The 27,644-nt window shown below is 41.8% G+C and overlaps 1 protein-coding gene across 1 annotated transcript in view; it reads right to left on the bottom strand.

Annotated features, from left to right (window-relative positions):
* gabrg3 (gamma-aminobutyric acid type A receptor subunit gamma3) overlaps positions 1–27,644 on the bottom strand; it is a 729,033-nt gene that overhangs the window by 484,411 nt on the left and 216,978 nt on the right. Inside the window, exon 3 of the mRNA XM_073044115.1 lies at positions 5,633–5,853. Coding sequence (XP_072900216.1) covers positions 5,633–5,853 — 221 coding nt within the window. The remainder of the gene's footprint in view (positions 1–5,632; positions 5,854–27,644) is intronic.

Genomic DNA, 27,644 nt, shown 5'->3' with positions numbered 1-27,644 from the left:
GCAGAAGATAGTGAACATAGCCCAGCATATCACACAAACCGATCTTCCATCCTTGGACTCACTTTACACCGCACACTGTCGGAGCAGTGCTGCCAGGATAATCAAGGACACAACCCACCCAGCCAACACACTTTTTGTCCCTCTTCCCTCCGGGAGAAGGTTCAGGAGCTTGAAGATTCCTACGGTCAGATTTGGGAACAGCTTCTTTCCAACTGTGATAAGACTGCTGAACGGATCCTGACCCGGATCTGGGCCGTACCTGCCAAATATCCGGACCTGACTTGCACTACCGTACTTCCCCTTTTCTACTTTCTAATTATGATTTATAATTTAAATTTTTATTATATTTACTTTGATTTGTACTTCAGGGAGCGCAAAGCACAGAATCAAATATCGCTGTGGTGATTGTATGCTCTAGTATCAATTGTTTGGTGACAATAAAAGTAAAGTAAGATCCTGTGAAATGATAACACTGAGGAATTTATAATAGTTGACCCTCTCCACCTCTGATCCCCTGATAAGGACTGGCTCATAGACCTCCAGTTTCCTCCTCCTGAAGTCAATAATCAGCTCTTTGTTCTTGCTGACATTGAATGGGAGATTGTTGTTGTGGCATCACTCAGTCATATTTTCAATCTCCCTGATATATGCCAATTCATCACCACCTTTGTTTCAGCCAATGACAGTGGTGTTGTCAGCAAACACCACTGTATGGCATTGGAGCTGTGACTAGCCTCAACGTCATAGGTGTAAAGTGAGTAGAGCAGGGGGCTAAGCTCGTGGTGCATCTGTACAGATGGTGATTACACAAGAGATGTTGTCGCCGATATGAACTGACTGGGGTCCGCAAGTGAGGTTATCGTGGATCGAGTAACGCAAGGGCGTATTGAGGCCTGCAAATTGAAGCTTATTGATTAGTTTTGAGAGGGTGATATGCTGAGCTGTAGAGCATCCTGATGTATGCAGCTTTGCTCTCCAGATGTTCAAGGCTTGAGTGAAGAGCCAATCAAATGGCATCTGCTCTTGACCTTATGCTATACAAATTGGAGTGGATCTACTTTGCTTGTCAGGCAGGAGTTAATTTGTGTCATCACCAACATCTCAATTTATTATATCACAGTGGATGTAAGTGCCACTGGATGATAGTCATTGAGGCAGGTTATCCTATTCTTCTGAGATAATGGTATAATTGAAGTCTGCTTGAAGCAGGTGGCTACTCCAGGCTGCCGAAGCGAGAGGTTAAAGATATCAGTGAATACTCCTTCATCCAAGCTAATTATATAACTCAAAAAGCTTAATTTCCCAGCACCAATTCCTATGGCAGATCATTACCTGCTAAACAGAAAAATATGTATAAAATATTTATTCCACTAAATAAAAATTCACAAGAAAATGGTCCCATCATGGCTAACAAGAATACACTGATGAATGATTTTTGATCTGAAACATGAACTGTTTCTCTTTCCACAGAGGCTGCCTGACCTGCTGAGTTTTCCCCAATTTTTCTGTTTTCATTTAAGAGCTGCCAATGTAATGAGTAAGTCTAAAGAATTTGAAAATTTGGAATTCAGGAATGGTTGATAAAGAGAGAAAAAAATATAATATGATCATGAAGCACCAAGAGACAAAAACAGATTGTAAACATCACTTACAGTAAAAAGGATGAGATTAGCAAAAATGTGTCAATTTTTATCAGGAAAAGGCAAGAGATATTATAACAGAAATAACGAGATAGCAGAAACTACAGTATAAACAAAAGCTTTCTTACTGATGTATTGTTGGAGATATTGTTCTTTCTTTCCAAACTAAGTTATCGGATTAAAACCAAATGCTGTATTTAAATGGGAAGATTTGAACTTACAATGCACCATAGTCTGGTAACTTTTTACTCGTTCTCTATTATAGCTGCTGTATTGTTGTCTTGTCTTCTAGACACAACACAATTTTAAAACATTTTCTTTGTGCCTAGTTCCAGCGATTATATATGACAAGTTAAATATAAAACAGAAAAGTTTCTGCAGTACATTTTACTGAATCTTAAAACAAGTGTACCTTAAATGGCCAATTCATCAAACAACTATGAAATTTCTGCATTAAAATATATGCTCTATACTTCCACAGTCATGCTGGTCAGTTGGTTCTGTGCATTTCCAAATGTTTTTGATATTTTCCGTTGAATTCTGAAGAGGCAATCTCTGATTTGAATGCATAGTAAATTAACTTCAACTGCTCAATTCCTTCCTTGATAACATGTGATCTTTAAAAACCTTCAAATTTCTCTTATAATCCAAATTCTTTTAAACCTGCTCGTTACCAGTGTATTTATCGACATGCATGACATTTCTTTTCACATTCCCTGGTGTACTAATTTTATTTTCTATTGTCCGTTTCTGACTCACTCCTTCACATTTTTGTATGTATATTTTTCAATGCTTCGTACATTGCAAGTAATTTTGACCCAGAACCTCTCATCAATGGCAAGCTGGTGTTGATGCATAAGGAAAGACCATACTTGCATTGTGTGGATCTCTTGCACCAACTTGGTCAACAGTGATAATACCAGCTTCACCTTTTAGGACAAATCCTGCTGGGGTAACAGGATGATAGGGGTGGGGAGAACGCTAATAAAAATTGAGACAGCTGATGAGCCATAGTCTCAGCATAGCTGGCTATCAAAAATATTGAAAACCCAAATGTTTCTGAGAAATTCAGAAATATTCCAGATCTATTTTCTTGTCAATTCCAACAATTAAGATATGGTCTCCAGAAAAACTTTTCTGTGTCATATACAAAATATATATTTCTTTGCTTAAAATCTCTAATTGATGTTAACTATTGCCTCATTACTAAATCTGAAAGAATCCTTATATCCTAAGTAATTTTGGGAAAATCAATTTCCTATGTTAATGAATCTCCACTAAGTAAGTAAAATAAGGATAAAGCATCTTTTGAGAGACCTTAATGTTAATTTTACCTCATTCTTCCACAAAGACAGTGCACAAATTAACTAACTTATCTTCTATAGTTCTATGTCAAATAGTAACAATTATCTGGGATCTTAGAAAGATGAAAAGTAAACTAAAGTTCAGGTGATGTTATATACAGGAAATTCCATTGATCAGTGTGACAAGTAAACATCTATTTCATAGCAACACCACTCCCTAGCCCCCAGTTTCCCCTGTACATCTGTAATTAGTCCATCTACTCCCCTTAATTTTTGCCCCTCACTGACACCATGGGGTAATTTACAGTGGTCAGTTAAACTTATTAATGCTTTTTGAGATAGTGATTTAGATGCATATCATATTTTTTACTGAGTTAAGTATTGTATGTAATTAGTTTTGCTACAACAAGTGTATGGGACATTGGAAAAAAAGTTGAATTTCCCCATGGGGATGAATAAAGTATCTATCTATCTATCTATCTATCTATCAACATGCATTTGGAAATTTGGGATGTGGGAAGAACACAAAACACCCAAAAGAAGCCCAAGAGGATAGACAACACTGGCTATCAGGAGCAAACCAGGTCCCCGAAGCTTCAACGGCCATTCCAATTTCTCCCTATTTTTGCTCATGGTAGCGAGGCACATCTGAAAATGTAAGGCTAACATGCAGGTTGAGTTGTTGGTAAGGAAGGCAGATGCCATGTTAGCATTCATTTTGAGAGGACTAGAATAAAAAAGCAAGGATGTATTGGTGAGAATTTTCAAGACGTTGGTCAAATCACACTTGGAGAATTAAGAGCAGTTTTGGGTCCCTTTATCTAAGAAAGGATATGCTGGCATTGGAGGGGTCCTAACAAAGTTCATGAAATAATCCCAGGAATTAAAGGTTTAACATACGAAGAGCATTTAATAGTTCTGAGTTTGTACCTTCTGGCGTTTAGATGAATGACGGAGGATCTCATTGAAACCTGTCAAATATTGTAAGGCCTAAATAGAGTGGACATAGAGAGGATGTTTCCTATAGAGGGGAGTCTAGGACCAAAGGGAATAGCCTCAGAATTGAGGGATGTCCCTTTAGAACAGAGATGAGGAATTTCTTTAGCCAGAGGGCAATGAATCTGTGGAATTCATTACCACAGATGGCTGTGAAGGTCTAGCCATTGGTGATATTTAAAGTGGAGGTTGAGAAGTGCTTAATTAGTAAGGGTATCAAAGGCTAAGGGGAGAAAGCAGGAGAATGGGGTTGAGAGAGAAAATAAAACAGCCGTGATTTGATGGAACAGCAGAACAGAATTGATGGGTCAAATGGCCTAATTCTGATATTATGATTATGGTCTCTTATACTAAGGAAACAATCAGTTAGTGCAAATGCACTGCAACCAGAAAAAGGCTTCAGCAAAACCTGTTCTGGACCATTGGATGCAATTTTGAAGAGAACCTGGAGTTTTATTGTGGCCCAGAGAAAGCTTAACAGAGATACAAAGCAATGCTGATGGCAGCCCGAGTATCGGTGTTTTCCACCTTTACCTTGCAAAGCTGACTGATGTATTAGGATAATCTTGCATTTGAAGATCAGAGAGGAGATCACAGATGTTGCAGTCAATAATTTGGTCCTGCTTAGAGGCTGCAGTGTTTTGAGCATTCTTCACTCCAAATCAGCCTAATGTAATTTCAGGCACTCTTGAACTGATTATGCTATGACATATAAAAGTGACTTCTATCATTTCTGTTCAGCAAACTGATTGGTCCTAAATAATGCCCGCACGCTGTGATGTACTCATGGGACACAGAAAATGCTATTTTGTTAAACTTCTAGGTTCCAATCTAATCCCCTTGCTACTGTTTTATGTTAGAACTCTAATGAATTTCTGCATCGATTCACTAAAACCTGCTACCTATTTCGTACCTGTGAGTGATTTTTCAGTGCATCTCTGCTGATCTGATGACGATCTCTACTGGAAATCAGGTATTCCCTGGAATGGTCATGGAACGATGGAAAAATGAGTGGAAAGTGCTGATGGCTCCCTGTTGATAGCTAACTTCCCTACCAGTGCTCGTGCCAGGTCTCCGCTCATATGTTAACTTAAGTCTTGAAAATGATACAATCAGGGATTCTTTGATTGAGGTACGTAAATTTCTGAGCAATATCACTGCAGTACAGTATGTATAGTTTCGGTAGACTCTCCACGTCACAGGTAGATAAAACTTCAGGATGCATGTTGAGGGTAAAGGGTAAGAGATTTATAAGGAAATTGGGGGGGACTTCCTTCTTCAATGGGGTGTACCTGGAAAACACTGCCTGAGAGAGTGGTTGAAGCTGAGTGTCTGAAAACATTTAAGAAGTGTCTAGATGTGCACTTGAATTACTGACTCATAGAGGATCATGGACCATATGCTGTGTGATGGAGTTACTATGAATGGGAGCCCATTGGTCAGCATGGTTGAGTTGGACTGAATGGCCTGTTCCTCTATTGTATGATTCTAATAGTCTTCTTTAATGAGGTACACTGGAGATAGCAGCTCCAACACCATCACAAAAAGCTGTTCCCTGCCACTTCATCAGACTTTCCTGGGCACCATAAAATGGATAGAAAAACCCAGATCCAAGTTCTCCTCAGACTGGCTTTGATCATTGAAACAGGAAGGTGCAAAATCTATTACATTAGAAGATATTTTTCAACTCACCTCAGGGTGTACAAGATTTTCCCATCATTCCATATCCTAAGTAGTTGATTGGGTGTGGTGATCCAATGAGCATCAGCCATTTTGGAGTTTCTGAAGATGGTGTCTGGTATCCATATGAGACCAACCATGTTGCTGTTCAAAGTGATAATTTTCATTGTACTGTTGAATCGCAGGCGACTGTCAATCCAGGTTTGAGCAAAAAAGATATCAATGGTATACTCCTACAAAAGAAAGACAATGCTTGCTAAGTGCAAGAGCACAAATGAAAAGATGAATGACATAGTTCAGGAGAATAATTAATGCTACTTTGCAAGACTGTTGGCTTTTGCTGTTTGACACGGAATTTCTGCATTTATTGAGTCACTTTAAATACATTTCTCTAAAATGGTAGAATTTGAATGGGGAGAGGGTGGGGGGGGGGGTTTGTCAAAGAGTCACAAAGTCATACAGCAGAGATACAAGCCATTCAGCCCAAATAGTCTATGCTGGCCAAGATGGCCATCTAAACTTCCCATTTGCCATGTATTTGGCCAACCTTTAATATTTTGTTCCTTTAAATTTTGTTAATGTACCACCCTCAATCACTTCCTCTGACAACTCATTCTGTGTATACTCTAGTTGAAGATGTTGCTTCACTAGTTCCTATTAAATTTCTCTCATCTTATATTAAAACAATGTCTTCTCATTTTGATTCCACAACCCTATGAAAATGACTATGCATTCACCACATCTACACCCCTCATGATTTTACAGTCCTGTGGAAAAGTCTTAGACATATGTAAAAAAATTTGGTAAAGCGAGGATGCTTTCAAAAATAATGAAATTGAAAGTTTCTAAATATCAATCACACTCTCAACATTTAGAAATCAGATGGTGGGGGAATTGAATAAATAGTGCCAAAAGAGAACAAGAAATAGTGAGGTAATGTACATGAGTTCATTGTCCATTGAGGAATCTGAAGGTGCAGGGGAAGAAGCTGTTCCTATTTACTTAAATCCCCACTGCCATCTGATTTCTAAATTGGCAATAAATCCATGAACACCACCTCACAACTTTTATTTAGTTTTTTGCACCACTTATTTTGACTTAGCTATTTAATACTTAATGTAACTCAGGTTTCTCCTCTATATTTATTTACCATGTGTTTCATTGAACTGCTGCCGTAAAGTTAATGAATTTCACAACATATGCTGTGTCCTGACGAAGGGTCTCGGCCCGAAACGTCAACAGTGCTTCTCCTTATAGATGCTGCCTGGCCTGCTGTGTTCCACCAGCATTTTGTGTGTGTTGTCTGCTGATATTAAAGCTGATTCTGATTCTGATATATATATAGTCTTTATTGTAATTTACAGTTTTTAATTATTATGTATTGCATTGTACTGCTAATGCAAAACAACAAATTTCACAACATACGCCAGTGATATTAAACCTGATTCTGATTCTGATTCTGACCTCTAAGGCACACCATTAATCATGGGCCTCCAGTCCAGAAATATAAACTTTCAACCATCTGCTTGCCACCATCAGGCCAATTGCTTTCACATTTAAAATGCTCACACAAATTCCACATGATCTAACTTCACAAGACTATACCACGATACCAAAACCCTCACTGACATCCATAAAGACTACACCTACTATCTTGCCCACATCAACCTTCTTGGTTACGTACTCAAAAAATTCAATCAAATGTGTTTGTTGCTGGCACAGTATTTGATAAAAATAATGGGATTTCTTAAAGCCCTAAACTGATTTTAATCATTATATGAGGATGAGAGGTAATAACTTTAATTAATGATGGTTTCTTTTATTCTGAAATCTGGACACATATCAATTTTTAACATTTGAATGTTTATATTATTATGAAATGCTTCAATTGCTTGTTCATTATCACCCACGGAGTTTTATGTCTCAAAACTTCTAACCCATTTTTAGCCAAACATGCTGACCCAATTTGTTACAAGCTTTGCCTCTTTGTCAAGATTCTTGGAAAAGAGGAAGAGAAGCCATTAATAATAAATACAAATTTGGATGAATCCTCTAGTTAATGAGAACTACAATACACTAGAATTCTCTAGTTAATGGAAGAATGGGATGAGCACACCTTTCAGCTTGTTCAATTCCTGATGCGCTCTGTCAATTTAACAACTTTCAGCTCCTTGTTCCCATCTGGTTTATTTTCAACTCAAAAGTCCAATCCCTCCCCATCCTCGTCCCACATATAGGTGGCCCAAAAACTCTTCACTGATTTCCTCAGGCAGACCTTTAGCTCGTCTCCTCCTCTAGCCTTGCTTGACTGAACTTGTTCTCAAACTGAACAAGCGCTCCTTTAATTCTATTCATGTTCTCCAAATAAAGGGAGTAGCTATGACAACCCATGCGGTCCCAGTACTGTGCCCGTCTCTTTCGTGCGATACGTGGGATCATTCCTTTTTGAATCCTTCTCTAACTCCTGTCTTTACCTCTTGATCCAGTATATTAATGAATTTATTAGCGCTGCTTCCTGCTCACACACAGAACAAAAACATTCAATTAACTTTGCTGCCAACTTCTGCCTGGCTCTCACTTCCACCTGATTCATTTCTCTTTCCTTTACTGACCTGTTTATTTACAAGGGTTAGGCCTGTATACAGTATCTATCAATAGCTTACAGCTTGCATGACCAAACCTCCCCTCAGCCTGCTTCCATTCCACTAACAGGGTTTCTTCACATCCACCACATCTAGAACATAAGAACATAAAAAATAGGAGCAGGAGGAGGCCATCTGGCTTGTCAAGTCTGCTCCGCCATTCAATAAGATTATGGCTGATCTACCATGCATTCATCTCCACCTACCTGCCTTTTCCCCATAACCCTTTATTCCCCTACTTTGCAAAAACCTATCCAACCTTGTCTTAAATATAGCTTCCACTGTTTCATTGGACACAGAATTCCGTAGAGTCGAAAACACAAGGAAATCTGCAGATGCTGGAAATTCAAGTAACACACACAAAATGCAGGTGGAACGCAGCAGGCCAGGCAGCATCTATAGGAAGAAGCACTGTCAAAGTTTTGGGCCGAGACCCTTCGTCAAGACTAACTGAAAGAAAAGATAGTAACAGATTTGAAAGTAGGAGGGGAGGGGGAAATCCAAAATGATAGGAGAAAACAGGAGGGGGAGGGGTGAAGCTAAGAGCTGGAAAGGTGATTGGCAAAAGGGATACACAACTGGAGAAGGGAAAGGATCCTGGGACAGGAGGCCTAGGGAGAAAGAAAGGGGCAGGGGAGCACCAGAGGGAGATGGAGAACAGGAAGAGTGATAAGCAGTGAGAGAGAAAAAAAGGGGATGGGGTAAGAAGGGGAGGAGGGGCATTAACGGAAGTTAGAGAAGTCAATGTTCATGCCATCAGGTTGGCAGCTACCCAGATGGAATATAAGTTGTTGTTCCTCCAACCTGAGTGTGGCTTCATCTTGACAGTAGAGGAGGTCATGGATAGACATATCAGAATGGGAATGGGATGTGGAATTAAATTGTGTGGCCACTGGGAGATCCTGCTTTCTCTGGCGGATCGAGCGTAGGTGTTCAGCGAAATGGTCTCCCAGTCTGTGTCAGGTGTCACCGATATATAAAAGGCCACACCGGGAGCACCGGACACAGTATACCACACCAGCCAACTCACAGGTGAAGTGTCGCCTCACCTGGAAGGACTGTCTGGGGCCCTGAATGGTGGTAAGGGAGGAAGTGTAAGGGCAGGTGTAGCACTTGTTCCGCTTACAAGGATAAGTGCCAGGAGGGAGATCGGTGGGAAGAGATGGGGGGGGGGGGATGAATGGACAAGGGGGATCCCTGCAGAAAGCAGAAAAAGGGGTCAAGGGAAAGATGTGCTGGGGTCCCATTGGAGGTGGCGGATGTTATGGAGAATTATACGTTGGACCTGGAGGCTGGTGGGGTGGTAGGTGAGGACAAGGGGAACCCTATCCCGAGTGGGGTGGCGGGTGGATGGGGTGAGAGCAGATGTGCATGAAATGGGAGAGATGCATTTGACAGCAGAGTTGATGGTGGAGGAAGGGAAGCCCCCTTGTTTAAAAAAGGAAGACATCTCCTTCATCCTGGAATGAAAAGCCTCATCCTGAGAGCAGATGCGGGGAAGACGGAGGAATTGTGAGAAGGGGGATGGAATTTTTGCGAGAGACAGGGTGGGAAGAGGAATAGTCCAGGTAGCTGTGAGAGTCAGTAGGCTTATAGTAGATATCAGTAGATAAGCCGTCTCCAGAGATGGAGACAGAAAGATCAAGAAAGGGGAGGGAGGTGTCAGAAATGGACCAGGTTCACCACTCTCTGGGAAAAGCAATTCCTCTTTATCTCCATCCTAAATCTACTCCCCTGAATATTGAGGCTATATCCCCTAATTCTGAACTATTGTGAACAGTTGCAGGCCCAGCACCAACCCCTGTGGCACACCCCTTACCATTGATTGCCAGAGTAATACCCATGTATTCCAAGTCTCTGCTTTCTATTGGTTAACCAATCTGTCCTGTCACAGACTAGATAAGCTGTTTCCAATATGCCTTGTTTGTCCCCTCTATGGTTTTCTGTCCACCATAGTAGATACTGCCTTCACAGTCAAGTCTTTCCCATTTTGCATATTTCTGCTGTAAGCTCCTCTGCCTTTGCCCAGGCTTCCTAATCTCATCCCATCTTCACATTCAATGGTTATCCTTCATTGTTCGATGCTGCCAAGAAGATGCAATTGCTAATCGTATTTTCCCCCTTAAACATTCCTGCAAAATGCTCTGATTCCTCCCCCCTCCTATGTCTATCCACCCCACACTCACTCCTCCTTTTCCTGATACCTTCCCGAGTAGCACAGGAGAGACACATAAGAGATTTGGTAGATGCTGCAAATTTTGCGCAACACACACAAAATGTTAGAGGAGCTCAACAGGTCAAGTAGGACAGAAAGAGGTGGGGAGCCAAAGTGAAGTATTTTGGGGGAAAATCTCCCCTCATTCCTCATTCTAGTGGCCCTTTCACTCCCTTGCTTCTCCTCTCCTCCCCTCATGACCTGTTCATCACTTCCTTCTGGTTCCCCACCTCCTTCCCTATATTCCATGTCCATTGTCCTCTCCTATCAAACCCTAATGCATGTTCAGTCCTTTACCTCTTCTGCCCATCACCTGCCAGCTTTTCACATCATCCCTCCTCCACCACCCACCCATCTTCCCCTGACCTGGGTCTCAACCATCACTTGCTACTTGTATTCCTCCTCATCCCTGCCTTCTCATTCTGGTTTCTGCTTCCTTCCTTTCCAGTCCCAATGAAGGGTCTTGGCCCAAAATGTTGACTATTTATTTCCCTCCATCGATGCTGCCTGAACCACCGAGATCCTCCAGCATTTTGTATGAGGAACACAGCAGGAGCAGTTCTGCCTCTTTACATCCCCACCTTCTACATATCCAGTGTCCCAAACACTCTCACTGGGTAATTCACTTTGGCAGTTCTTCCCATTCAGTTTTGGGTTACTATTTTACAAAACACCACTATTCAGTCTGCAAGGCTGGGCTGAGCTTCACTTGTCATTCTAATTCACCAATTGATTTCCATTCTCATCTCACAGTCCTTTACAACCTACCCTACTCTGGCGGGGCTCAATGTAAGTTTAAAGGGTTGCCCTTTACCTCCTATCAAGAACACTTTACAGCCTTGCAGACTTCAGGCCTGAATCAAGCATATTAAGGTAATCATCAGTTCCAAGTTTAAAGTACATTTATTATTAAAGTATGTATACTGTATACAACCTTGAGATTTGTCTCCTTACAGGCAGCCACAAAGCAAAGAAACCCAACCGAGCCCATTAAAAACAAAAGAAGACAGTCAAATACCCAACGTGCAGAGAGAGAGAATAAAAACAAATTGCCCAATAAAAGTAAGCAAACAGCATTCAGATCAGAAGTTCACAAAGCCAGGCTTAACTGTGGCTGATCCAGAAGTCCACTAGTTGCCGGCCACAGCCTCAGTCCAGCACAGACAACCAGATCGTCCCTCACCTCCAACCCCAACACACTGACCATTTCAATCTGGCCTGGCGCTCAACTGAAATTCCAATCCGGTATCACGACTTTACAGTATTCAGAGTGTTTTATTCTCTTGTTTTTAGTATCACCAGACTGTGTTTTCCTATTCCCACCTTCTACAGGTGCCATCTTGTTATTCTCTCACCCACATTCAGCCAACTTCTTTACTGGTTTTATCACTCCATCTCTCCCACCTTCCACTCCATTACAGATTTTCTCTTGTTCTGTACTTCCATCCCCTTTCTTTACATAGTGGTTTCTTTCTCACATTGTATATATTTGTTGAAAGAATTATCATCATCATTATGTACCATATCATATGATCTTGGTCTTCCACCAGTCCTCTAATGTAATTGTGGGGAAGACCCCCTTCACGCTGTTGTTCTTACTCTTTTCTCTATCTATGAGTATAAATGTTTCTGGCAATTTTTTCTACAGAAATGGTTTGCCATTGCTTTCTTCTGGGCAGTGCATTTACAAGATGGGTGACCCCAGACATTATCAATACTCTTCAGAGATTGTTTGCCTGGAATCCATGATCACATAACCAGGACTTGTGATATGGGCCAACTGTTCATATGACAATCCACCACCTGCTCCCATGGCTTCACACGACCCTGATCAGGAAGGCACTCAGCATGTCCTACACTTTACCTGCAGGCTAGTGGAGGGAAGGAATGCCTTATACTTCCTTTGATAGAAAAGTATCTCCACCTGCCACCCATGATGAAAGATAATCTGAAGCATTAATTTTGTTTCACCCCACCTCCCCCCCACATGTACTGCCTGGACACCTGATTATTTTCATGGTTTTACTTCAGTTGACAGAAACTCCGCAAGTGAACAGCTAACGTGTCTATCTGATTCTGGTTCAAAGGCAGCCACTAAAATTCTGTAATTTCTGATTTTAAGCGCTAACAAAAACCTACGAGGAACAAATCAGCATTTGGCCCTTAGGACTTAATGACAATTTCAAGTGCAAACAGGCAATTTAATTCCAGCCTAAATTAAGATGGCTGCCAATGTTACTCCAGATGGTCCCAGTGAATGAAGACCAAGAATGTAATTGGTTTATTTCAATCGCATACACCAAGATACGGAGAAAAACTTTGTTTTGTGTGCCACTCAAACAGCTAATTTCAAAAGTAAGGCTTAAGTAAGGCTTTTCAAGGGTCTCAGCCCGAAACATTGACTGCTCATTTCCACGGATGCTGCCTGACCTGCTGAGTTCCTCCAGCGTGTTGCCTAGACGCATCAAGGTAGCTCAAGGGAGGAACAATAGAATACAGAATATTGTGTTAACAGAGATGGTGTAATAGAGGTAGACAATATGGTGCAAGGTTTACACAAAAGTTAAAATGTGAGATGAAGAATTCATTTTCATTGGACAAGAAGTCCGTTCAATAGTCTTATAACAGTGGGATAGATGCTGCCCTTGAACATGGTGATGCACCATCAATAACTCACGCCGAGACTTAGGAAGTGAGATATCGGCTTTTATTGACTGAAGAACAACACTACATCCTGGGAAAATGAGGGAGAGCAGCAGGCCACAGTCGCCTTTATACAGGGGTCTGTGGGAGGAGCCACAGGGGCAGTCAGCAGGGTCTGTGGGAGGAGCCACAGGAGCAGTCAGACAGGTATATCTAGTTCACCACACATGGTGAATCAGTATCTTTTCCCTGATGGAAGGGAGGAGAAGAGAGAATGGCCAGGGTAGGAGGGGTCTTTGATTATGCAGACTACTTCTCCAAGGCAACAGGAAGCGTGGACAGACTCCACAGAGTGAACACTGGTTTTTGCAATGAGGTGAGCTGTGCCTTTGCAGTTTAAATCAGAGCAGTTGCCATATGAAGCTGTGATGCATCGGGATAGGATGTTTTCTGTGGTACATCTAGAAAAATAGAAGATGGTCAATGAAGACAGGCCAAATTTCCTTCGACTTCTGGGGAAGTAGAAGTGCTAGTGTACTTTTGTGGCCATAGCATCTACATGATTGGACCAGGACAGGCTCTTGGTGATATTGACTTGAAGGAACATAAAGCTCTCACGCACTCTATCTCAGTATGTTTGATACATTGAATCACAACTATCTTCCTTGTCAAGGCACAAGTTCAACTATTGGCATGTTTAACCCAACGTGGTCCCATTCATGGTCTCCTTGAAACCTCTTCTGGTCAAAGACTGCATTTTTGTCCCAGGCAATCACTCTCACCCCTCACCTCACCTCTGGAATTCATTTATTTCATCCTACTTTTTCATCCAAGTTTTCATAACATCCAGAGCTGAGCAGTTCTAGTGGGGATTATCAATGATCTGACAGTTAATTGTATTATCAGTAACAGCTTCCATCACTGATGACTGAGAATGCATGAAATAGCTGGATTGATTTAGCCTTGCTGTTCTGAACAGCGTTGACTTGGGCAATTTTCTGCAGTGCTAGAAACATGCCAATATTGGAATCTAACACAAGATCCATTAATTTTTTGAGCATAAGCCTTTATCGCTCCATTTAAGGCATTGGTTATTGGTTGCAGCCAGTCCTCAACCATTTTCGATGTCCTATGGATTGAATTGAATTGGCTTCCATGATTGAAGGGTCATCAGGCAGACATCAAGATGGATCATCTGATTGGTACTTCTGGCTTAAGATGCCTGCAAATCCAAGGATAAATGATGACTTAGAAAATTAATTCCCCAAAGGAGATTTCAATGATATTTGTTAAATCACACTTTAGGACTGATTTTTAAAAAAAATCTCTCCAACTGTGCAAACACATTAATGTGGTTTGATTATGTCTTGGCTCAGTTTTATTTGATAGTTCCTAAAGGATAATCAAGGAGGTAATCACTGCAAATGCATTTAGTGATAATCAACACTTGATTACAGAATAATATGAGTTACTGCATGTTATAAAATAATGAGCTCCTAAACATCACACATACTCGGCATTTGCCAACACAATGATCAGTGAATTTGAAATCAATTAGCTGTATCTATGAAGGCAATAAGATTATTCTCCAACACAATCAGTCATTACATAATTCTTTCTAGTGTTTTGCCCAGATGGCCAGTTATGAAGCACTGAACTTAGAAGACTACAGCACAGTACAGGCCATTTGGCCCACAATGATCAACCTTACAGTAGGTTAAAATGGGCCGGCTGGTGGTGTAGTGGCATCAACACTGGCCTTCAAGGCAGATGGTCCGGAGTTCAAACCCAGCTGAGTCCCAACCTGGGCAGCAGCAGTATCTGCGTGGAAGAAAGGCCTTCCGTATCTTGCCATGAAAATCCTATGGCCCCTATGGTCCATGAGGTCACGAAGAGTCAGACTCGACTAAACGGCTGAACAACAACAAAAGATCAATCTAACCCTTCCCTCTGACATAACCCTCTATTTTTCTATCGTCCATGTGCCTATCTAAGGGTTTCTTAAATGTCCCTAATGTATCTAGCTTTACCAGCAACCCTGGCAGGGCTTTTCACACACCCACCATATTTTATGTATAAACCTCACCTCTATGCCCCCCCCCCCCATACTTTCTTCCCATCACCTTAAACTTATGCCCCCTTGTGTTAGCCATTCCAAAACTTGTAAAGTCCCTGGCTATCTGCTGATAGTTCAAGTTTAATTATCATTCAACCATCCATTAATATCCATGTCCTAAAAGTCGATGGTGGTGCATGAGCGTGGTTCGCAAAAACTAGCAGTTCTCGGCAGTCCACAGACAAACACATGCCTTCCACCAAGGGAACACTGGAACTTGAATACAGATCCAGAATTCCTTTAAAGCGTTGTCACAGGTAGATGGGGTCATAAAGAGATGGTTTGACACATTGAACCCTCTGTTGGTTGACCATGGTAGTTGCATCCCAGTTGTCTACGCGCTTAGCAAGCCAGGGCAGTAAGATAAGGAGAGCAAGCTGTTGACCATCTAGTAGGCTTCCCCCCTCCACGCAGCTGATGTTTCCAAAAGAACGGCAGAGATTGATACAGTTTTGCACCAGCAGCATTGCAGGAGTTGCCAGTCAGTGTTAAACGCATCATAGGCCTGCCTTAGGGACTCCAGTGCCAGAATTTCCTGCGGGTTTAGTCCGGAAGTCTTCCCCATGGGTGGGTATAGTCACAAGGCAGCAGAGACTTGAGGTCAGAGTTTTCCTTCCAGATGAACTGCCAACCATGGCTGATTTGCCCGAAGTGATTGGTTTTAATGTGCCATTAACCCACCTTTGCCCATTTTTCCGTCAGTAGAAAAGGTTCCACCGGGCTCGGTAGCTAAGCCACGTGTGAAGATCAGGAGTTGGACTTGGTTGTCGGAGGCTATTTGAGTTGTGTGCCATTGAGAGCACTTAATAGGTAGTGGGAGCTTAACCCCACTCCCTGCCCCAGCTATGACAACCTTAAGGAACCACTGGTAATAATTGTTCCTAAACTGGTGGTGTGGGCTAAGGCTTCTGTACCTCCTGCCCGATGGTAGAAGCAAGAAGAGGACATGGCCTGGAAAGTCAGGGTCCTTGAAGATGGATGATGCTTTCTTGTGGCAGCACTCCATGTAAATGTACTCAGTGGTAGGGAGGGCTTTGCCTGTGATGGACTGGTCTGTAAACCATCAAGTGTCAATGCTATGATAGTGAAAATTCATAAATAGAATATTTTAAAATTAAATGGGGTGTATTTATAATATAATGGTTAAGCCCTGATCAGTGATTTACAATAGTTCAACTGAACTCCTTATTTTGTATCTCAGTTTAATCAGCTAGTTACAGCCTGTTGTGCTGCAGGAGTATAGGGAAGTCCTCCATCTCCATCTGTCCTTGGCCATCTTCTCTATTGTGCCTCGGGTGTGGTTCAGGGTCTGCTCACTTCTTCCTTTACGGTAACATGCTAATTTGTCTTTGGTCTCCCTCATTTCCTCTGCGTTTCAGGGGTCCAATGAAGTGCTGTCCTGATAGTGGAGATGGCCTGTCTGCTCATCATGTGCCCAATTCATCTCCAACATTTCCTCATGATGCAGGTGCAGCAGTCTATCAATTAGGCAAATGGAATGTTGTCCTTCATTGCTAGAGATTGAATTTAAGAGCAGACAGTTTATTCTGCAACTGTACAAGGTACTGATGAGGCTGCACCTGGAGTACTGTGTGCAGTTCTGGTCCCCATACTTGAAGAAGGATATACTGGCTTTGGAGGCAGTACAGAGGAGCTTCACCAGGTTGATTCCAGAGAAGACGGGTTTAGACTCTGAGGAGAGATTCGGGGAAGTGGATTTAGGATAGAGATGACAAGGAACTGCTTTTCCCAGAGAGTGGTGAATCTGTGGAATTCTCTGCCCAATGAAGCAATGGAGGCTACCTCAGTAAGTATATTTAAGACAAGGTTGGATAGATTTTTGTATAGTAGGGGAATTAAGGGTTATGTAGAAAAGGCAGGTAAGTGGAGATGAGTCCGTGGCCAGATCAGCCATGATCTTATTGAATGGCGGAGCAGGCTCGATGGGCCAGATGGCCTACTCCTGCTCCTATTTCTCATGTTCTTATGATGATTGTGGCTATGTCCTCTTGGTGACACTGAAGGAGCAGAGTGTGGGCGGAGATCTATCTTCCCAGAAAATATGGAGGATCTTCCTAAGGCTTGTGGTGTAAATGATGAAAGCTTGTCAAAGTTGTTCTCTGTCATGCGCCAGGATTCTGATCGGTACAACAGTGTGGACAGAACACAGCTCTGGTACAGCTTCATCCTGAGCCAAAAATGTCGCAAGGTTGCTGTCTATCCGCTGTTTTGTAGAAATCACACAAAGCAAAATGAAAATGAAGAACATCCAGAAGCTGGACAAATCAACGTGTAAAACCACCACAGCTGAAAGGAGAAAAGGTTCTGTCTTTCAGATAAATGGCAGGATGCACTGGTGGCAAACTCTGTCGTCGGACTAATTCCCTCTTTACCCAAAGCATCCACAACATGAAAATGTTAAAAGAAAATGAATGAAGGACACATTTTCAGCAACCTTCTCCTCTGCTCTGATCACAGCTCTTTTCAGAAAGATAGATCTTCAAATCCTGCAAAATCCAGGCCATCTTGATGGATCGGCATCATTAGAAGATGGAAGATGGGCTCTTTCCCCGATTGTTAAAGGACTTTGTCTTCACATCATCAAACAAAGAAAATTAAGTGCACTCTCTGACATCAGCAGCTGTGCACAGTTGGACACAAACAAACAATCAGTGTAATTGTGAGTGACCTTTCAGCTTATTCACAATTATAATTAACTTCTTTAGAAATTATGGCAGAGGCAAGATGAACTTGCATCATCAGTACCCCTCTGCACCAACAAATAATATGTAATTTCTGTCAAGTCCATACCGTATTATACTCCAAAAATTGGAATCTCAATTTAATACAAGTAATATATCACATATTGATTAAAATGGTGTTCGCAAAGTTCAGAATCACTTTATTTTTAATTGATACAAAATAATATATACAAATCTATAGTTAAGTGAACAGAAGATAAGCCTATTCTTGCAAAATACCTTTAAATTCAGGAAGTTTGCCTTTGAGAAAATGGGAATTTTTCATTGATTCTATTGTATTACTTTGGCCTACAGTGAAAGAAAATGAATGTCAAGGTAACATATTGTGACATCTATGAACTTTGATAATAAATGTACTATGAACTTGGAATGAATGTTTTTCAAGGTGCTTTGTAATCTGGAAATCGGAATTTAAATGCCGAGCGTAAACCCAAACCAATCTAACCATGTAAATCAAACACAAGGAAATCTGCAGATGCTGGAAATTCAAGCAACACACACAAAATGCTGGTGGAATGCAGCAGACCAGGCAGCATCTATAAGGAGAAGCACAGTCGACGTTTCGGGCCGAAACCCTGCGTCAGGACCATTTAAATCTCTGGTAATCCAGCGCCGTTGGGAATTTGGTGATGTTGGACGAGCAGATTTTCCAGTTACTCTGAGTAATATGCTAACATACTTTTATTTCACTTTTTGTTTTATTTGGACAATACATTTTCAAGTGAACCAGGTGAGTTTAAAGGGAGCATTACACCCTCCAACCCTTGCTTCACCTGCACTCCTGCACACAGTTCAGGTATGTGTCGTCTTTGTCCTGTGTCTTGTTCTTATTCTTTAAACCTTACCTCCGCTTGCTATTTGGAGCCCTAAATTATATCCGAGACTAATAACTGAGCCGGATATCTACAAATCCAGGGGCTGGAGGCCTGTCCTGGGGGTGGGGGGGGGGGGGGGGTGGGGAGGGGTGTGTGTGTGTGTGTGTGTGTGTGTGTGTGTGTGTGTGTGTGTGTGTGTGTGTGTGTGTGTGTGTGTGTGTGTGTGTGTGTGTGTGTTTTGAGTGGGTTGATGGGAAAGGGACTTGTTTTACTGTTGCTTTGTTGCTCTTGCTGTAGTTGCTGCTGGTGATGTTCTGCTGAACGTTGGGGGCATGCTATGTTGCTGCTGGAATGTGTGTGGTGACATTTGCAGGCTGTCCTCAGCACTGCCTTCGATTGTGTTGGTTGTTAGCACAAACAACACATTTCACTGTATGTTTCAATGTACACATGATACATAAATGAATCTGAGATGACAGACGCCAGGACTTCTGAGCGGTTGAATGCCCGATCCGAGCGGTCGAATGCCTGACTACTGGAGTGAGGGGACAGCCATCTTTGTTTGTTATGGCTCAATATTAGCAGAGGAAGTCTGACATTCTCACCCACTCTAAATTCTGAACACTTAGTAATGCAGTTCAATCAGACCAACACTCAAATTTAGCCTTGTAACCCACCCAATTTAAGGAACACTAACAATAAACATTAATTTCTGGTCTTGAAACTGAAACCTACGTACACGAACAAATAAAACAAATCCCTGCACATCAGAATTTACTCCAGTGTTAAGTGACCCAGAGATCTGTGGATCTTCTGTGACAGATGATTGGTACTAAAAAGTCCTTAACTGGTTGGAGAACTTTCATTGCCTCTTCTTATCTATCTAAGATACATATGGTTCTTTCTCCCCTCATTCTCACCAACTCCTGACAGATCCCACCACTCATCTAAACTCGAGGGGCAATTTTCAGTGGCCACTTAACCTTTCAACCCAGACATCTTTTGGATGTGAGAAGAAACTGAAGCAGCCAGGAGAAAGGCATGAGTCAGCCACTCAGGTAGCAGCCGAGGTTAGTATCACACCCAGCTCTCTGATGTGTGAGGCAGTTTCTCTACTGGCTACCACCGTGCAGTGGCGGTGATAAATCATCCACTTTAACTTAATTGCCACCAAAGCTAACAATATCCTAACTCTCAAATATCAGTCTGTGGAGGATAGTGGAATACAAACTTTATCTTGACACAATTATGTGCCCATCTGTTTATTGAGGCCCTTCCTTCCAGCAGACTATGGACTGGAGGCAACGTCACCTAACCCAAACAGCTCTTCCAGTTGAGATAATACTTCACCTATGAATCTACTAGGGTTGTGCATTGTGTCCAGTCCTCCCGATATGGCCTCCTCTACATTTGGTGAGGCCCATCGTAAATTGGGAGACCACTTCATCGAACACCCCTGCTTCATCTGCCAAAAGTGGAACTGCCCTGTGACCAAACTTTTCAATTCTGATTCCCATACTTTTTCCGACATGTCAGTCTATGACCTACCCTTGTGCCAAGATGAGGCTACCCTCAGGGTGGAGGAACAATGCCTTATATTTGGGTCCGGGTAGCCTCCAACCTGATGGCAGGAATATCGATATCACCTTCCGGTACAAAAATTTCCCTTTTACCTTTTCTCACCTGCCTATCACCTCCCCTGGGACCCCTCCTTCCCTTTTTCTTGTGGTCCACTCTCTTCTCCTATCAGATTCCTTCCTCTTCAGCCCTTTATCTTTCTCAGCCACCAGGCTTCACCTATCACCTTCCAGCTATCATCCCTTTTAGTCCCGCATCTTCCCCTTCCTTTCCAGGCCTGAAGAAGGGTCCTGGTCTGAGACGTTAACTGTTACTCATTTCCATAGATGCTGCCTGACCTCCTGAGTTGCTTCAGCATTCTGTGTGTGTTGATCTACCTAACCTCCGTTGTCTCTTATTGGGAGTCTGAAGTGAATAAAGAAATTGAGAAGCAGAGAAAATTCCGACATTTCTCCTTCATTTCTGTAAACTATAGAGGTCAGGCTTCATTACAGAGACTGTCCAATCCAGTTATGATCCCAAAACCAGCTAAAAGAATGAAAATTCTCTAAAATCCCACAGTTTGCTCTGTTATATTAACCATGTATTGGAAAAGATATCTGACTGAGTTTTGATTCAAATGAGTAGATAACAAAGCACTTTCTGATTTAGATGTTTCATTATTGCTTGTGCCTGCTGCCCTGGACAGAATTTATCAAAGAAGGTTATTCCCTTTTGCACATTCAGCTAAAAATAACCGTTACTGGCCAATGTTTATCCCTCAGTCCACACCTTAAGTAGCATCTCTGGTTGTTAGATGACTACCTGAATCATGCATTTGTGGGTCAGATAGGGTTTCAAAAACTACAAGCATTATGAGGCTCAGCCATTCTTAGATTTCTCTCCACGTGTGGTCAGAAGTGGAGGCCCAAGACTTGCTGGACATCTGATCTCTTGCCAGCTGCTGGAGTCACCACTGAGCCCAGCACTGGAAGACTGAATGCTTAGAAGTCCCAATATACCTTACGTTTATGCCAATGTGGGTTGGCATAGGAACACCAATCCCATGTTTAAAGTGTTGGGAGAAAGGACCCTCACCATCTGGGACATGCCCTCTTCTCATTAATACCATCAGGAAGCACAGGAACCTGAATGTGCATACTCAGTGTTTTAGGAACAGCTTCTTCCCCACTCCCACCAAATTTCTGAATGGTCCATGAACATGAATGCCATCTCACTATTCCTTTTTTTTGCACAAAATATTTTATTTTTTATTGTAGCTTATAGTAATTTTTTTGTCTTGCGCTGTACAGCTAATTATGCCATGGACATCTCAAGCTTGGCTGCAAAAGGAGGACCGTTGAGCATAGGGCCAGCAACCCCATCCCATAAAAACCAAGAGCTACAGAAACACCAACAGGAGCTCCAAAGACCTCATCCACGGAGAAGACGCATCTGCGTCTGGAAGGCATCTGAAGTTGTGTGGTGAAAGAAGAAGTCACAGGGCTGATCCCTCTTTGGCCCAGGACTGAGAATTCTGGTGAGCTGCTGTTGGCAGTCTATGTCCTGGTGCGGGTGAGGAGGGTTTAAGACAGTACTGCTGCCATAAAACAACAAATTTCATGTCACAGGTCAGCGATAATAAACCGGATTGTGAAGTTCATCAATCTGGTTATTTTAATTATTTGTTTTCATTTTAATAAACTGTTTTCCTTACAGTAAAATTTATGTGCACATTTTTTAAATTATGAAAGTCAAAGTCAAGTCAAAGTAAATATAAATTTATTATCAAAGTACATATATCTCACCATATACAACCCTGAGATTCATTTTCTTGCAGGCATACTCAATAAATCCATAATAGAATAATAACCATAACAGAATCAATGAAAGGCCACACCAATTTGTGCATTCAACTAGTCTGCAAAAGACAACAAGCTGTCCAATACAAAGAGAAAGAAATAATAATAATAATAATAATAAATAAATAAGCAATAAATATGACAGTATGAGATGAAGAGTCCTTGAAAGTGAGGCTACAGGTTATGAAAACATTTCAATGATGGAGTAAGTGAAGATGAGTGAAGTTATCCCTTTTGGTTCAAGAGCCTGTTGGTTGAGGGGTAATGATTGTTCCCAAACTTGGTGGTGTGTGCCCTGAGGCTCCTATACCTTTGTTCTAAAGGCAGCAGTGAGAAGAGAGCATGGCCTGGGAGATGATGCTGCTTTCCTGCGACACTGTTTCACGTAGTTGTGCTCAGCAGTGGGGAATGCTTTATCCGTGATGGGCTGGGCATTATCCATTGCTTTTTGTAGGAGTTTCCATTTCAAGGTCATCAGTGTTTCCATACCAGGCTGTGATGCAGCCAGTCAATATACTTTCCACTACACATATATAAAGGTTTGTCAAAGATTTAGATGTCACTGAATCTTTGCAAACTCCTAAGTAGAGGCATTACCGTGCTTTCTTCATAAGTGCACTTATCAGCTGGGCACAGAACAGGTCCTCCGAAACAATACCAGGTAAAAAAAAAGGTCCCAGAGGCTTTTGACAGTGACATATGCTGTCTTGTGCATTTTTAGAGCAATTGCGGTGCCTGCTCAGGATCTGACTCTGAGGTGTCCTGGAAGCACGGAGGCAATTCTGCTCACAGTATCTTGGTTTGCCCAGTATTCCACATCCAGGATGGAGTTATGCAGGCAGGAAAACCAGCAAGTTTGTGCAAATTCCAGTTTAATTGTCATTCAACCACACATGAACACACATGAATACAGCCAAACGAAAGAGCATTACTCCAGGACACTTTTGTTTGGCTTAATTTTTGGGTATTTGTGTATAATTAAACTGGAACTTGAATAAAGATCCACAATTCCTTGAAAGTGGCATCATAGGTAAACAGAGTCATAAAGAGAATTTTTGACACATTGTGGCCCTCCGTTGGTCAGCCATGGTTGTTGCATCCCAGCTGTCTACATGATACGCAAGACAGGGCAGTACAATATGGAGGGCAAGTTATTGCCCATGTAGCAGGCTCCCCCTCCCCAGAAACTGTGAATGCAAAGGAACAATATAGACCAATATACTTTGGCTTAAGCGGCATCACAGGAATTGGCAGTCAATGTTGAACTCAACATAGGAATACCTTAGGGACTCCAGTTCCGGATATTTCCATGGAGTTTTTTCCCGAAGCCTTCCCCAGGAGTGGGTTTAGCCACAAGGCAACAGAGTTTTGAGATCAGTTTTCCTTCTCCAAACACAGCTGACAAGTCCCAACTACCTGAAATGATTGGTTTTAAGGTGCCCGTAAAACCGCTTTTGCCCCTTCTGTGGGTGAAGCAGTTCCGCCAGGCTTAGTAGCTAAGCCACACATGAAGGTCGTCGAAGGCTATTTGAGATGCAAGCCATTGGAAGCATGTAATAGGCAGTGGGAGCTTGACCCAATACCAACCTCGGATATAACAACCTTAAGGAACCAAACACATTGACATATTGGATTTCATAAATCAAGGTACTGAGTACAGGAGTTAGGATGTTATGTTGAAGTTGTATAAGATATTACTAAGGCCTAATTTATAGAACCGTGTGCGGATCTGGTCACCTACTTACAGAAAATACATCAATAAGATAGGAAGAGTGGAAAGAAAATTTACAAGGATGTTGCCGGTATCTGAGGTGTGGAAAATGTTTAATAGGTTAGCAAACATGAGGAAATCTGCAGATGCTGGAAATTCAAACGACACACACAAAATGCTGGTGGAACACAGCAGGCCAGGCAGCATCTATAAGGAGAAGCACTGTCGACGTTTCGGGCCGAGACCCTTCGTCAAGTTAGGATAATAGGTTAGGATTAATAGGTTAGGATGTTATTCCCTGGAGTGTAGGAGTATCAGGGGAGAGCATTTAGAGGTATACAGAATTATGAAGGGTATAGATAGGGTAAATGCAGGCAGCTGTTTCTACTGAGGCTGAGTAAGACTAGAAGTGGCAGTCATAGGTTAAGGGTTAAAATAAAATAGTTAAAGGGAACTGAGGGGGTACTTCTCAGAGCGTGTGCAGAATAAGCTGCCAACTAAAATGGTGGATGTGGGTTCAATTTCAACATTTAAGAGAAATGTGGAGAGGTACATGAATTGAAGGGATATGGAGCCAAAGGTCCAGGTACAGATTGATGGGCAGAGGCAGAATGACAGTACAGCACAGACTAGATGGCCTGAAAGGCCTGTTCCTCTATGACGTTCTGTAGCTGACAATGACATTTTATATGGAGTGCCCAATGGTACAGGTACATAGTTTGCTATTTGTTTCGAATTTGTAAAAGGATCCTGGGAGAGAGTTGACCTGTTTGCAACATTGCAAGGATGGCTTTATCTCTCAATAATGGTCTACATTTGCACTAAACAACAGAAAATGATGTTGTCAGGCTCTTATCAAGTGGAAAACCTACCTCCCGTGCACTGCAATCAGGTTTATGAAGAGTGAAAAAATTAATTTAAACAATTAGAGAAGATCAGTGTCTGAATTACTCATAACCAAAGTCAACAATGACAGAAATCTCTTTGTCTAAACTATTCTTGGTGCACTAATATACTTTCAAAGATGAGTGAGCCCAAATGAAAGCACATATTGTAGTGAGTTTTTTAGATTTCAGACAGATTATTTTCCTCATAATTAAGTGTTCTTGAGATGCATTCAAGTGCTTGATTAGCACTTTGATCGAAGCTTCAAACTGACTCAATGCAACAACAGATAATTGCATCAAAATTATATTCTTCCTTCATCATTCCTAATGGACACCCTTTGATTATAAAACTTCCATATTCCTCTGAACATTTTAAAAACTTTGTATACTTGCAGACAAGAAGACTGTTCATCAATTTGTTTGTGAAGTTGTGAAAATGACAACTGTGACTGACCCTGCCTTGGTTTGAACTTCATGCAGGCAAGTGTCTGACAGGAAAGTCTATCAGCATGGCTTAAGTCATGAACCCAAGTTACAAGGAAATCCATATCAGTAGCAGTTCCATTTGTCTGAATTGAATGCAACTAGCTTGTGGAAAGAAAAAGAGATTCAGGTCGGAGACCTTTCTTCTTTGACCTGAAACGTCAATTCCATTCCTTTTTCATAGAATATAGAATAGTATAGTACAGGGACAGGGCTTTTAACCCACAATGTCTCTGGTGAAAAGCATGTTGAATTAAACTAACTCACTTCTGTTTGTGTTCTTTTTCCTCCATTCCCTGACTATTCAGGTGACTATTTAACAACCTGTAAAACACCACTATCGTATCTGCTTCCACCCCTCGCCTGGCAGCCCATTCCAGGCACTGCCACTCTCTTGTGTAAAAAAAAAATTGCCTTGCATAAACTTTAGTCTTCTCACCTTATAAGCACTTCTTCCAGTACTGAATATTTCCACCCTGGGAAAAGGAGTCTAAATGTCCACTTTACTATCCTATAAACCTCCGTCAGGTCTCTCCTCAGCCGCTAATGCTCCACTGGTATTGTCAAATAAATTGAATGCTTCTCGAAGTATTTTGCATCTCCATTTTTTATTATTTTCATCTCCTAACACATAAAGTTGTGCTGTATTGAGCTTTTTAAATTCCCCTTTGATTACAGAAGTCAGCCGTAAAATGTCAAAGCCAAGCTATTGAGACAATTGATGTATTAAGTGAGACAGTGTACTAAAGCTGCTTACTAGTAGTTTTTGAAGCCAGTTTTTTTCCAGACAGGCAATTCTGCTCAGGGCTTCAGGGCTTTTGGCCCCTGACTGGGAAGAATTCTGATCCCCTGAAGCAGACCATCTGCTTCAGGTGTTGTAATGAGTTTGCTGGCTATTCGCAGAGTCCTTGAAAAACTTTGCTTCACTGTGGCCTAAATGTTTTTTTTATCCTCAGGAATTCTCTATGAAGTGTCTATTTGTCTGAAACCTAATTGGAGTCCTTCTTAAAACTTATTGGGAATTTTTAACAAGTTAATGGGAAATGACATACAACATATATTCCATCACTTTCATACACATTCCAATAGAATTTCTGTATCACTGTTATAAATGGTGAACATATGCCTGTCCACATCGGGGAATTAGCAGTGGAGACAGTCAGTAGCTTTAAATTCCTGGAAATCAACTTAGTGAATGGCCCATTCTGGGCACACAACATAAGTGCAATTACAATCAAAATCAGGTTCATTATCACTGACATATGTCATGAAATTTGTTTTGCTGCACCAGTCGTACAATGCAAGTCATAAAAAATACTCTAGTTACAATATGGAATGTATAAAAAATAACTAAATATTGAAAAAAAAACAAAATACTGAGGTAGTGTTCACAGACCGTTCATAATCTGATGGTGGAGGGGAAGAAGCTGTTCCTAAAATGCTGAGTGTGTATCTTCAGGCTCCTCTATCTCCTTGCTAATGAGAATAGGGCATTTCCTGGATGATGGGGTGGCCTAAATAATGGATGCCCCAGTCCTGAGGCTCTGCCTTTAGAAGATGCCCTCGATAGTAGGGACGCTAATACCCATGGTGCAGCTGGCTGGGTCTATTATCCTCTGCAGCCTCTTTTGATCCAGTGCGTTGGAGCTTCCATACCAGGTGGTGATGCAACCAGTCAGAATGCTCTCTGTAGAACAATTGTCAAAGTTTGCTACTCTCTGATGATGTACCAATTCTCCTCAAACTCCTCACGAAGTACAGCCGCTGGCGTGACTTCTTCATGATTGCATGAATATCTTGATCCCCAGGATGGATCCTCTGAGAGTGGCTCAGGAACGTGAAACTGCTCACCATTTCCACTGCTGCCACCGTGATGAGGACTGGTGTCTTCTCTTGACCTCACCCTCCTGAAGTCCACAATCAATTCCTTGGTCTTACTGACACTGAGTACAAGATTGTGGTTGCGACACCAGTCAACAAGCCAATCTACAGTATCTCATTCCTGTACGCTTCATCGTCACCATCAGAGGTCCTGCCAACAAAAATGGCATCATCAGCAAATTTCTAGATGGTGTTTGAGCTGTGCCTAGCCGCACAGCCAAGAACGTAGAGAGGGTTGAGCAGTGGGGTAAGCAGGCATCCTTGAGGTGTGACAGTGTTGACTGTCAGCGAAGTGGAGATGTGATTTCTGATCAATACTGACTGTGGTCTCCCAATGAGGAAGTCAAGGATCCAGTTGCAGAGGCAAGCGCAGAAGCCCCGGTTCTGAAACTTGTTGATTAGTACTGAGGGGATGCTGAACACTGAGCATTAATCAATAAACGGCAGCCT

Source organism: Hemitrygon akajei, chromosome 4, assembly GCF_048418815.1.
Source record: "Hemitrygon akajei chromosome 4, sHemAka1.3, whole genome shotgun sequence".
Taxonomy (NCBI): Eukaryota; Metazoa; Chordata; class Chondrichthyes; order Myliobatiformes; family Dasyatidae; genus Hemitrygon; species Hemitrygon akajei.
This window is presented reverse-complemented; position numbering and strand designations above follow the sequence as displayed.